The sequence below is a fragment of the Melozone crissalis genome, unplaced genomic scaffold, assembly GCF_028551555.1.
Source record: "Melozone crissalis strain CALT ecotype California unplaced genomic scaffold, PUWL_Pcris_2 ptg000068l_1, whole genome shotgun sequence".
Taxonomy (NCBI): domain Eukaryota; kingdom Metazoa; phylum Chordata; class Aves; order Passeriformes; family Passerellidae; genus Melozone; species Melozone crissalis.
Window position 1 is genome coordinate 18,173,190 of NW_026535846.1, and position 12,200 is coordinate 18,185,389.

General features: G+C 43.9%; 2 protein-coding genes across 2 annotated transcripts in view; both read left to right on the forward strand.

The window, feature by feature from the left end:
- The window catches only part of SH3BGRL (SH3 domain binding glutamate rich protein like), a 29,745-nt gene extending 24,495 nt beyond the window's left edge, over nt 1–5,250 (forward strand). Inside the window, exons 3-4 of the mRNA XM_054289804.1 lie at nt 150–230; nt 3,165–5,250. Coding sequence (XP_054145779.1) covers nt 150–230; nt 3,165–3,197 — 114 coding nt within the window. The 3' untranslated portion in view covers nt 3,198–5,250. The remainder of the gene's footprint in view (nt 1–149; nt 231–3,164) is intronic.
- Nucleotides 5,251–9,207: 3,957 nt separating this feature from the next.
- LOC128945942 (TLR adapter interacting with SLC15A4 on the lysosome-like) lies at nt 9,208–11,875 on the forward strand. The gene is made up of 3 exons (XM_054289862.1): nt 9,208–9,285; nt 10,463–10,588; nt 10,787–11,875. The coding sequence occupies exon 3, from the start codon at nt 10,832–10,834 to the stop codon at nt 11,753–11,755; it is 924 nt and encodes a 307-aa protein (XP_054145837.1). The 5' UTR covers nt 9,208–9,285; nt 10,463–10,588; nt 10,787–10,831; the 3' UTR covers nt 11,756–11,875.
- Nucleotides 11,876–12,200: the final 325 nt, after the last annotated feature.

The window sequence follows — 12,200 nt, forward strand, 5'->3', positions numbered from 1 at the left end:
AGCTGATGCTGGATTCTGCATTCGTGCACAGGAAGCAGTTTGCTTGGTGTGCTTGGTGTGGGTTGGGTGTCACCCTGAACTGATTTGAGATTATTTCTGACAGTTCACTCCTCTGTCTTTTATTCCCCCTCCCTCCTGCCATGCTGAAGGACTACGATGCTTTCTTCGAGGCGCGGGAGAACAACGCCGTGTACGCGTTCCTGGGCTTGACTGCCCCTCCTGGCTCAAAGGTGGGTGAGCACCTCCTCACAGGGAGCCCCTGTGGCTTCCTCCTCCTCCTCCTTTGCTCACAATAGGATCTGTGTGCTGTCATTGCCCCTATCAATCTCCCTGGGAGATACTCAGTCTCCAGAGGCTTTTCAGTTTCAAAAGAGTAGTTAATATTTGCACTGCAGAATGCATTAGAAACCTAGATGAAAAAAATTACCCCAAAATCAAAGAATGTTTTCAATTCAGTGAAAAAAATTAATTCATGTGAAATTTTGATGAGATTTTTCTACTAGAAAATCCCTTGAAACCAGAGCCACTGTTTCTGAAATAACATGGTCTTGCTTCAGAGTAATTTTTTCCTCTGGCTTGTTATCCAAAGCTTATTTTCCTTTGCCAATTATGAACTGGGTTACTGCTTTGTGGATGCAATGGGCTGGAATTCTCCTTTTGATTTTGATAGGATAAGACAAGCCTGCTTTATACGTTTCACTTGACAGCAGCAGGATCCTCCAGGTCACTTCCAGCTTTCCTGTTCCAGTGGGTAAACACGCCGCTCCCTTTCAGCTTTACTCATGTACGAGCCGAAGGTCGTGCTGGGCACATCACTAAGAGACCTAATTTTAAAGGTGGATGGTGACCCATGAGCAGGGAGCACTGCAGGTTGTGGGGCAGACTGAAGCAGTTTTGGGAGCCACATTTCCAGCAGTAGCTCCACTGGGGATGGTGTGATGAGGAAAAACTGCCTCGTGCAGAGCTGCCCAGAGCAGAGGCTGGGGTCCGCACCCCAGCATTACCCAGCACTGCTGGCATCAAACCAGCTGCACACAGCACCACAGTCTGGTGAAGTTCCTTGGAACATCTGCACTTACTGCTCAGCAGAGTGTGCAGGATGGAGCCAGGGAACCAGGGAGCAATCCTGAGACTGTGGAATGCAGGGACGCTCGTGCCTTTCCCCTGGGAAGTGCAGTGGTACCAGAGAGCAGCTGCTGCCATAACAAATCAGGTCACCTGGCTCAGTAACGTTGGGAACGTCGCTGCTTCCAGACCTGCTGGCTGGCAGGAGCTCTGCTTCTGTCCTAAGGGATGCTCCAATTCTGTCCTCACCTAAGGAAAAGGTGAATTTTAAACAGGAGAGATAGAGCACAGCTGTACCCTGCTGAATTTCCATGTTGTGTTGGGCTGATGATGGTAAATAACCTTTGCAGCACTGACTTTTGTACCCTCTGCATCTTGCTCTGGGGCTGACTTTGGGAATCCCTCCCACAATTAGGATGTCCAGTCAAGTCGGTTGCAGGCTGCTGAGGAGGGTACACAGATTTGTAGGTGCTGAAATTGATGTTTCCAGCATAGCTGTGTGCAGCTTGGATAAAATGCTATAGGGAATGACGTGGCAACTGCAGAAAATGGCAGGAGGCTGGGAGCAGCCTTGGCAGGAAACCTCCATTGCATGCCATCAGGAGAGATTTGGGAAGTTATCTGACTCTGAACACAAAGGTTTGATATCAATGCTAAACAGGACTGGCTCAGAAGTGAGCATGGTAAATTAAAGTAACCATTTTCTGAGCCCTGGTGGTTTGGTTTGTCCTTTGGATCTACAAACTCAGAAAAAGGCTGGCCTTTAGTTTTCTTAAACATCTCTACTTCAAGCAATATGAGTGGATTTTAAAGGGAGAGGGTTTTGTGAGTTAAAAGCAATGTTTAATTATTTATTTATTATGGATTTAAGGACTGAGAGGATGCTCAGTGAGGGGCCTTGAGGGAGAAATAAGGAAAAGTATGAAAGAGGGACAGTGTCAGGCCTGGAAAACTGAGCCTCTCCCAGATAACCTGGAGGCCTATGCCCAAGGAAATGGAGTTTGACCTCCAAGAAAAATAGGTTAGCAGGTTACCTGTACCAACCTTCCTGGGCATGAGGGAAATACCAGGAATGCTCTCCTGCTTTCCAATGCCTGTTCTGAAGAAATGTATTTTGCATTGAAAAAAAACCCCAACCAGTGAGGTGCCACCATTGCAGTGCCCTGGGCTGGTTAAGGGAGTTGTTACAAAGCCAAGGGAACCTTCTCCTCTTTCTTACCATTCAAAGAGCCACTTGTCTTTTAGAGAATATCAAACACACTGCTTTTTTCCAGCTCTGTATCTCATTTTGATCTTCCTTTCATTGCTCACCTGCCTTTTGTGCCGTGGATGGCCGGGATGTCCCCACACGAGGCCTGTGGGTGCACGGTGACATCTGAGCCCTGGTGACATCCTGGCCCTGCCCTCTGAGCCGTGACAGGCCAGCATAGCAGAGCACAGGCCAGCAGAGCAGAGCACAGCAGCTCCAGCCAGGCTCTTCCCACGCCCTGGGTTCAAAGGCAGGATGAGGGCAGTGAGCCAGGACAGCCAGAGTGAGCCACACATCCAAGATACAGAGATACACGTGGGACTTCCTGCCCTGCAGGCTGGGGTCACCCACTGTGTCTCCTCCTAAAAAAATCATACAGACTTCTTGGAAATTCCCCTCCTAGTCCTTTCTCCTCATTTGTTTGGTTTATTTAGCAATGCTGGGTCATGGAACAATGATATTGAATCTGTTATCTTGAGTATTTGTGTGCAGTCATAAAAGCAAATGGCTCCAGCACATCTTGGCAGATGTTGAACTTTGTCCTTTCAAATAAACCAAGCTGTCCCCACTGAGGTGCTGCACTGAGGGCACTGGGAATTCATTTCTGATTCATCCCCTTCTAGGTCATGGTGCTGCTGGCAGGTAATTAAATTAATCTGCAGTCAAAAGTACACTCGGAGAAACCAAAGGGAAATTCCTTCTGCATTTCTTCTGTTGTCATTCTGTTCCCATTTGTGATCACCTTACAAAGGCTGAAAGAAGATTGAAAAATGCAGGTTATTGTTTTATAGTGTTCCTTTGGAAACATACTGAGAAACCACTAACATGTAATTGTTCTTTGCTGTTTCAGGAAGCTGAAGCACTGGCCAAGCAGCAAGCGTGAATTTCAACTGCCTTAAATGTCTGTAAAGGGAATTTCCACAGCTTTTTATAAAATAGTCCAACTGTCTCTGCTTCAAGAAATGTAGATGTGATTTCTAACATTTGATTGGTGCTTGCAGCATTCACTGTCCATAACACAAATTGAACACAGGATGGAAATGGGAATTTCAGGGTAGGGAGCAGGAGTGGGTTCTGATGGAAGCTGAAACAATCAGACATGAATGAGTTACATTTAGTTTAAACTGTCCTGGCAATTCATCCATTTTGTGTAAACTTAAAGAAACTATTTTAGTACTAAAAATGCAGATGGGTTTTACCTAGAGATCCAACTATTTAAACTATGGAAAACAGCATCTAAAACCTCGTCAGATACTAATTTAGTGCCTGAATTGCCTCAAAAATGTTACTGAGTTACACAGTAAATTTTCAGTGTCTTTCCTGGTTTCAGATGAATTTGTAGGTGGTACTGTGTAGTTTAACCATTGTAGTCACTTTGGAAAGTTGTGTTTGTCTTCTGTAGAATGGATATTTAAGGTTTGTATTGTTACACAGTTGTACAGGTGATAAACCCCCAACAAACCCCATGTACTCTCATTGAAGGGATCTGTGTGGGCTCTTTGGACAGAAAGGGCAATGGACACAGTCCCTCACAGCTGCCTAAGCACGAGCAATGACACATCTGGGGCAAGATTCAACGTTGCAAACAAGCCAAAACAGCCAGAAATGGCCTTTCCTTACCTGTGTAAGGGTGAAAGCCTTTAATGTATTTCTCTACAAAAATACCAGTTCACACTGCTTAGAGCATTAAACATCTCACTGCATGTTCAAGTAGCCATTAGGTTCATATAGTATTTTTTCAAATGAGGAAATAAATGTTTGAATAGTAAAAAGTTATTGTAATTAAGCAAGACTTCTTTTTTTTTTTAAGGTTTAAAAACTTAATTTCCATTCTTATTGCCATATCATAAAACTATAATAGGATTTTCAAATCTCTCAGTGTCTTGTGTGGGTGAATTTACCACGTGCAATATTAACCTGTGTGTTCTCCCAGTGCTCATGAGGGAGCCTGTAATTCCTGGCCATATTTTAATTCCTGATTTATCATTTTGGGAGCCTGGGAAGCAGGTGGAAGCTTGTGCTTACAAAGCAGCACAGCCTCACAAGGCAGAGGGATGGATGGATGGATGGATGGATGCTGCCTTACCTTAAAGATTAACACACACAAAACTGTGCTTTTTATTAACACCTTTTGTCAGGAGTTACTGCAGTTCTGTGAAATTTAAGGTCTTATGGGGATGGAAGTTTGGTTATGTTTTAAATCCAGCATCAGATTTTCATTGTTCACTATGATTTCATCTTTCTGAACGAGGTTGTTTTTCTTTCTTAATATTGGCCAAAATCTTTCTCTGTGTCTAAATTCCTGCTCAAGTTTTTGGGAACTGTGGAATACTAAGTGAAGTGTGGTGAGGAAAGTGGGATTTGACACACAAGTCTCTGTACCCACAGCAGTTTGCTGTGCTTCCTGTGCACGTTTGGTGAATTACAGCCATTATTTTGGAGAAGCTGTAATTAAAAGTAGCTGCCAAATTCTGTCAGTTCAGCGACCCAAAACATTCTGAAACGAGGTCAATCCCTGTCTCAACGGTCAAGAAAATTGCCAAGTTTAAGAAAGCAAAGTCACTGCCCTCGTCTGTCCCCCCCTTGCCATATGGGAGCATTCAAACTGTATCAGCATTCCTAAGGCAGCTCTGGCGAGCCAGGCTGAATTATTCCTTTGTCCGGGGAACAAGGCACCAACACAAACTGCAAATACCCAAAATCTCTTTGTTGTGTGTGTAAAACTTGAGTTTTTTGATGCAGATCTCTTGCATGACTTTAGGAGTGCCAGGAATCTGTTACCTCTGTGCTGGTTTTCTGTTTCCATGGGTGCAAGAATTGAATTTGTTCTTTTCTTTCTTATTTTTTCCTATGTAGAAAGCAGGCCTTGAGGATTTAACCTGTATGTTAACCATTCCTGTATAATTCCAATAAAGTTGGTTTAGAACACTTTCTCACTCCATGACTTGTTTGCATGTTTTGTTCACAGTTTGAAGTTTGAAGCTGAAAGAAGTGAATTTTTCAGATGGAAATACTGCTTTTTAAAAGCTCAGGATTTATACAAGGTGAACATCAGGGATCTGCTGCTGAGAGTGAAGTTTGGATCTCTCACCTGTTGCAGCTAATGGGATATAATTACTAAATGGGATTTAATTTAGGGTACACCTACCCAAAACAGTGTGTCAAGGTTTGGGTTATTTCCTCATTCTGCTTTCCCACTCCTTCCCCAGGGCAGGGACAGTCGGAAGTGGCTGGGACACAGCAGCTGCTCCCACACTCAGAGCTCACCCAGCCCTCCCCTGCTCATTCACAAACTGTAATTAATTAGCTTTGTGCTGCTCCCAGCAGGGAGCTGTGCTGTTTTCTATTTGTGTTGCCATAGGGCAGTGCAGGATAAATTTTAAACTAAAACTTCACTTACACCTTCCCTGTTTGCCAGGTAGATCAGCTTCCTGCTTCACGTGCTGAAGTTCTGCACCACCTGCAAGACCTGCAGAGTTACAAAAATTACATTCTCTGCCTCTGACCTGCCCTGGGGTGTGCCCAAACTCCAGACTTCAGTTTGCATTGTCTGGTGAAAACTAACAACCTGATTTTTTCCAGAGTGGTTGGTAATTTGTGCAGGATCAGCTTCTCTGTGAGCAGCTGAAGCACAGCCAGGCACCATCAGGCACAGGGGAAAAGGGCCAGCAATGCCATTTCTAAGTTGTAATGAATCCCATTTACCCCCCGTGTATCCACTCCACTCATGCCACTCAGAAAAATCACTGCTTTTCCTTCTTTTTTTAAATTAAAAATCCTAAAACCCAGTTGTTATTCATTAATGTAAAGTTCAATGAAAATAGTTTCCCAAAATCTTTAAAAACCAAGCTACACATGTGCATGCAATGTGTGACAACTTTCCCCACACCACATTGCTCAGATCCTGATCCCATGGCACGAATAAATCATTCTCAGTCGTTACCATTTACTGAGTTTCCTGCAGAAATATTCTGTGATTTTTCCATATTCTGGGATCTTGGTAGAATGTTTTAGATTGAAGGGTTCGTTATGACAGTTTTGAAGTTTATTATTAAAAATTTTAGACTGCATTGGCAAACTTGCAGAAATTAAAAAGAATTTTAAAAGTTAAGGTGATGAAGTTGAAATTGCTGGATTACTACAGGTAAGCACAATAGTGAGTACTGAGTATGCAAAATACATATATTTAGTGGAAAACACACATATTTAGTAGAAAATATAAGTGTTGTATTCATGAGGTATCAGACTTGACCCTGTATATCTTGTAACACGAATATACAGTAATTCATTATGTATATTATTTTATATATATTTATTAATATTTATACACATACAGAATATAGTAAGTAATATATAATTCTTATGCTGTGATTCCTTCTCTTAAAGGTTAGTGTATTGTAGATATCATCAGGAACTTATCCATTTCATCATTTTAATTTGCTCACTATTTCAAAATCCGTAATAAAAGGAAACCAGCACATCATTAATCCACTGTCAGCAGCACTATAATTCCCACATGGCCTCAGTTCTTTCCGGAACCCTTTCCCAGCAGGCAGAGAAGGTTATTTTTGTTTACACGGAGCGAAGTGGATCTCACACACATTTCCCAGCCAGGAGCTGCCCGAGGCCCGCCCGCCCCGCTCTGAGGGGCCGCGATGGCGCCCGGGCCTGCAGCGCCGCCGCGCGCGTCGTTGCTGCGGCAACCAGCGGCCACTCAGCGGCCGAGGCAGGCCCGTCCTGCCTTCCTATTGGATGGAAGAGCTGTCAGTCAGTACTAAACCCCGCCCCTCTTCTACTTAAGGCGCGCAGGATGCAGTGAGGTTGTGTGTGAGGGGCTTCTCTGACGGGGGGGCGGTGTTGGAGTGAAATTCCTTTGCGCTGGGAACTAAAGGGCCGCAGCCGCTTTGCTTAGGAGAAAAACCACAACACACAACACGATTTCTCACATAAAACCTTTCAAACTAGTCAATATCTTTGTCATGTTTATGTGCATGCAAAGTGCACAGCCTGTGCTGAAAGAAGGGACTTCTTGGTTTACATGCGGCCATAGTTCGTATAATATCATTCAGTATGGTAGAATTTGTTTTCTCCATATACGAATGATATTATGAGAGTTATTTTTTTATTCTTTTTCAATATATATTCAGCTCTAAATTCTGACATCCTTGCCTTGCTGTTTGTCCTGACTGCGATCTGTGCTCAGCTTCTGAACTAACTTTTCTTCTGTCTCCTTCTGAATTTATTTTTGTAAATAAGGGAATTTCTTTTTGGTGAGATCTAATTGAGAGAATACATTGATTTCCTTGGATATTGATGTATTTACCACCTGAATCCCAGACTGGTTTGGGTTGGAAGGGATGGTAAAGCTCATCTCATTCCACCCCCACCATGGGCAGGGACACATTCCATAGATCACATTGCTGGGTATGAAATGGAAGTTGATTTGCTTTTAATCACCCCACACAAATTACCTGACTTGATTTCTTCCTCTCTGTTACTTTTGTGTCTTGTTGAAACAGCTGCACAAAAATTCCAGCTGCAGCTGGCACTAATTGCAAGCTTGGTGAACTTTAAAACTGGTTGGAATTTGATCCACCCTGGTTCCTGCCCCCAAGGGCTGCGGGCAGTGACTCTGCTGGAGTCCCAGCCACACCTTCTGTGCAGAAATTGCTCATGTAACATGATTTAAAAAATCAGCTAATTTTGAACAGCTTTTAAATATTAAATGAGTTTTATATCAATTTGGTGGGAGTAAAAATAGCTTTCATTTTACCTCCATAAAAACCTGAAGTTTTTCATGAAATGCAGGAGAAAATGAGGGAATAGAGATAATTTTACAGACTTCATTGAACTTGTATGGCCAGAATTACTCCAAACCTAATTTTCAAGGCACAACATGATTTTCCACTGGCAGTGGGCACCGTTAGATTGGATTTTAGGAAGAAATTCTTCCCTGTGAGGATGGGGAGGTCCTGGCACAGGTTGCCCTGGAAGCTGTGGCTGCTCCATCCCTGGATGTGTCCAAAGCCAGGTTGGACAGGGCTTGAAGCAACCTGGGATGGTGGAAGGTGCCCCTGCCCATGGCATTGATGATAATTTGTGTCTTGCTCCTGTCATTAAACAGTGTATTTTTAGAATCTTTTGTCTTGTACTTAGACAAGATTCAGCTTCTGCTTGGTTGGGTTTTTTTAAATTCGGAGAAAAAGGAAATTTAGAAAAGTCACCAACAGAAAACTCTTCAGACTGTCTGTGGGCTGGATCCCGTGCTGAGGGGAGGGCTCAGTGCCTGAGCTTGGCTTCAGCTTGAAGAGGACACCTAAAACCACCATGGGAAGAGCCAGAGGTAATTTTTTAACCCCTAAAGAGCAGGTTTGGTCAAGGAGCATCACGATTGTGCAGAGCTGTCCCTTGGCTCCTGCCTTCAGGTTGGCACATTGTCCTGTTTGCCAGTCCCAGACACAGGGTATTTCATCAAAATCCGGGGGAAAGGAAGTTGCCAACTTCCTCCCCATGAGCGGCACATCACCAGACTCTAAATTTAGCTGCCTGTTTCCAAAGGGGAAGTGGTGCAAGTCCACGAGTCAGCTGAGCAGCACCGAGCTCCTGCCAGTGGAAGTGTTGGTGGAATTCGGTTCCGATTTCAGCCCCGACTCTCTGCCCCTTCCCCGTGCCCCGTTCTGGCTGTCAGCAGCTCCTCAGCATCACACCGTGGTCAGGAACATGTCAATTCATTTTCAAACATCCTCTTTTAGCTGCAGCCCTCTCTTTGTGTTCAAAAACCGCGCCCTCTCCCAGCGGGATCACTTCTGTTTTATGAGTTCAAAATGCTGGGGAGTTGCATCATGAGCACGTCAGGCTTCTTCTGCACAGGCAGCAGTGAGGAAAGGCTGGGGAACCGTCTGCCCCCTCCCAGCAGCTCTGCAGGACAGCTCTGGGCTTGGGGAAATCCATCCTGGACCTGGCTGGGCTTGGTGAGTTGGGTTTTTTGTGCCTTTTTCTTTTCCTTATGCTTTGTTCCAGAACACAGGAACCACTTATTTCATTTGGAGGAGACCAGTTTTTCCAAGATTACCAAGTTTTAGTGCTCTTCATGAGCACTTTCAGAGCAATAAACCAAAATTTATCAGCAGGCACCCTGAGGTCCTACAGACCAGGGTAAGGACCTGGTTACCCATGTCCTACAAGGCACAGAGCATTCCAAATTCCATGGATCTCTAGCAAGATTTAGACTGCCAATTCTTCTTTCTTTGGAAAATGATTTATCAAGTTCCCATAAGTGCTTAAGAAAGTGCTGCCCTGCTTTATGCATATGTAAATGACTCTGTAGATAACCAGGTCTGCTGCCTTTCCTGCCTGCTTTGGCCTGAAATCTCAGTGTTCCTTTCAGCTTCTGTATCACAAAAATAAAGAACCCTACAAAAATAAAAAACCAAACAGTTGTGCTGTGCCAGTGTGTAAATTTTGGGGGAAAGGTGAAAATTTCCATCTCTCAAATAACTGAAGTTTTAGAATATCTCCTGGAAGGAGCATTGGGATTGAAAAGTGACCCAGTGTAGTGAGGAGTTTCAAATATACCAGGGTGCAGGGGCATGGTGAAGCCACAAGTACACTTTGGGTCAGTGGATACTTCAATTATGCAGAGATTTAAAGGATATTTAAAATAACTGAATGATTTTCTTATGTTCATGTTTCCCATTCCTTTATAAGAGCAGTGGTTCAGGTCAGACTCTTAATGTGAAGATTCCCATTGATTTTAACAGTAGGTGAATTGGAAAGGGATGATAAGGAACCATTTAAGTATAGTAAATTATTTTGAGACACTTATCTTTTCACTATTATCACTATTGAGGAAGGCAAATTAACTTTTTATATCTTTTAAGTTCATCATTAAGAGGGACTAAACACATTTGATCTGCATTTTGAATACAGTTTTGTTCTATTTGCAGGACTCTCAGTTTCTTTTGAAGCTCCTTGGCACCTCACAGAAGTGCTCAAGTCAGAAATGCCTCTAAATATGAATATAGTCTTTATTTCCTTTCTATGTCACCTCTTCAGCTCTTGGAAATGGTTGTCTTGTAATGGAAAACATTGATTAATTACTGATGGTATTGATACAGACAAGTAAAATGATTCTGCTGATTTTTACAGCTTATGAAGTGCAATCTGTCTGAAGTAGCCACGATGAGGAAGAGACCTGGCAGCAGGAGGGATGTTACAGATGAAGCAGCTGATTAAAGCCCTTCCTGTACCTTCAGAATGATTTTTGTGGACATGGTAAAGAGGAAAAGCATGAAGTTTAATGTCTGCTAAAAATAAATGCTTGAGAGGGAAGGAAAAATCACTGTCTTTGTGAGAAGTGCACTGTTCACTAGTAATAATAAGAAGAATAATAAGAATAATAATATAATTATTATATAATAGTTGTTGAATAATAGTTGTTGCTGTTGTGTTGTGCCTGTCTTTCCATTCCAGGGCTCCATGGAACTCTGGTGATCCCTGCTGCTCACACTTGTCACCATGCTGGCAGAAGGCATCCTAACGAGGCTCATCTACAGAGAAAGCTGTCATCAAGATAAGCCTCGCAAATCCCCTGCATCCCAAAAGGCCAAAGAGGGAATCTGGAGACAGAAACTTGTAGACGTCCCAAGAATTAAAGGCTTTGCTGATGGATGTGAGAAGCGGGAGGAGCTCTCTGCCAGAAGCAGCGAAGTGGAAGCCGGGAGCAGCCCTCGATGGGGATCCATAGGGAAGGAGCCTGCAGAGGATCAGGGAATGCTGGTTAAAGGCACTGCATCCCCAGCTGTACACATCCCCAGGAGAGGAGGGAGCTTGGACGAGGTGGATTTGTACAGATCCTGGCCATGCAACAGCATTTACCAGAACTACCCTGACCTGCAGATCGGGGGGGACCGCGTGGGGGGCCCCACGTGTGACTCGGGCTGTGTCCTGGACCACGGGTGTGATGAGCTCCCTGATGGGCCTGTGCTGCTCTCCATAGACATTCCCCTGGGTCAGTCCCCACTGTGTGAGCATCCCAGAAAGCCCAGTGGGATGTCCTTGCCTGGAGATGAAGCTGGAGAAAGGAGCCTCCTGCTCAGCGAGGAGCCCCTGTCCAACTCCACGCTCAACAAGTACATGGAAGCCAAAGTGGCAGAGTTCTACAAACAGTTTTTTGAAGAAAGCCTGGCCAGGTGTGGTTCCATAACAAACCTGCTGACCTGCAGCTGGATAAGGAACAGCCTGGACCAGATAAGTGTTCAGATCTCCCAGGAGCAGAACATGGAAACCTCCAGAGCCAGAGGAGCCCTCCTGCACTCGTTGGCTTTGTTCAGCTCCCGCAACGCTCCCAACAGGAACAGCTCCGAGTTCAGCACCCCAAACCTCCAAATCTCCAACACAGGGGCTGCAAAATGGAGCTGCAGGATGGAATTCACATCCTGACTGAGCTGCTCAGCTCAGGAGAGGGATGGGATTCAGGTGTGAGTGATTCACTCCAAGGATTAGGTTGGGAAATGGAAACATTTGCACACTACACTTGTTCTAGTTAATATTTTAAGTCTTAAACCCCTTTGGTAGGAGGACAAGTAAAGGTCATTGTTTTCTGGTTTTTAATGTGGAATTTGAAATTAATTTCTCTCCAAAAAACTGGTTAATCGTGTTTTTATAATATATACAGAATCATAGAACTGTTGAAGTTGGAAATGACCACTGAGATCAAGTCCAACCATTAACACAGTACCACTAAATCATGTCCTCAAGTGCCACATACACACATAAAAGCATTAATTTTCTGCAAAATCAGCAAGCAAAGATGACTGCAGCATTCCTGAAAAAATAGTGCAAGATTCCTGCATCTTCATTTGGAAATTTAAATGCAGATTTTCAT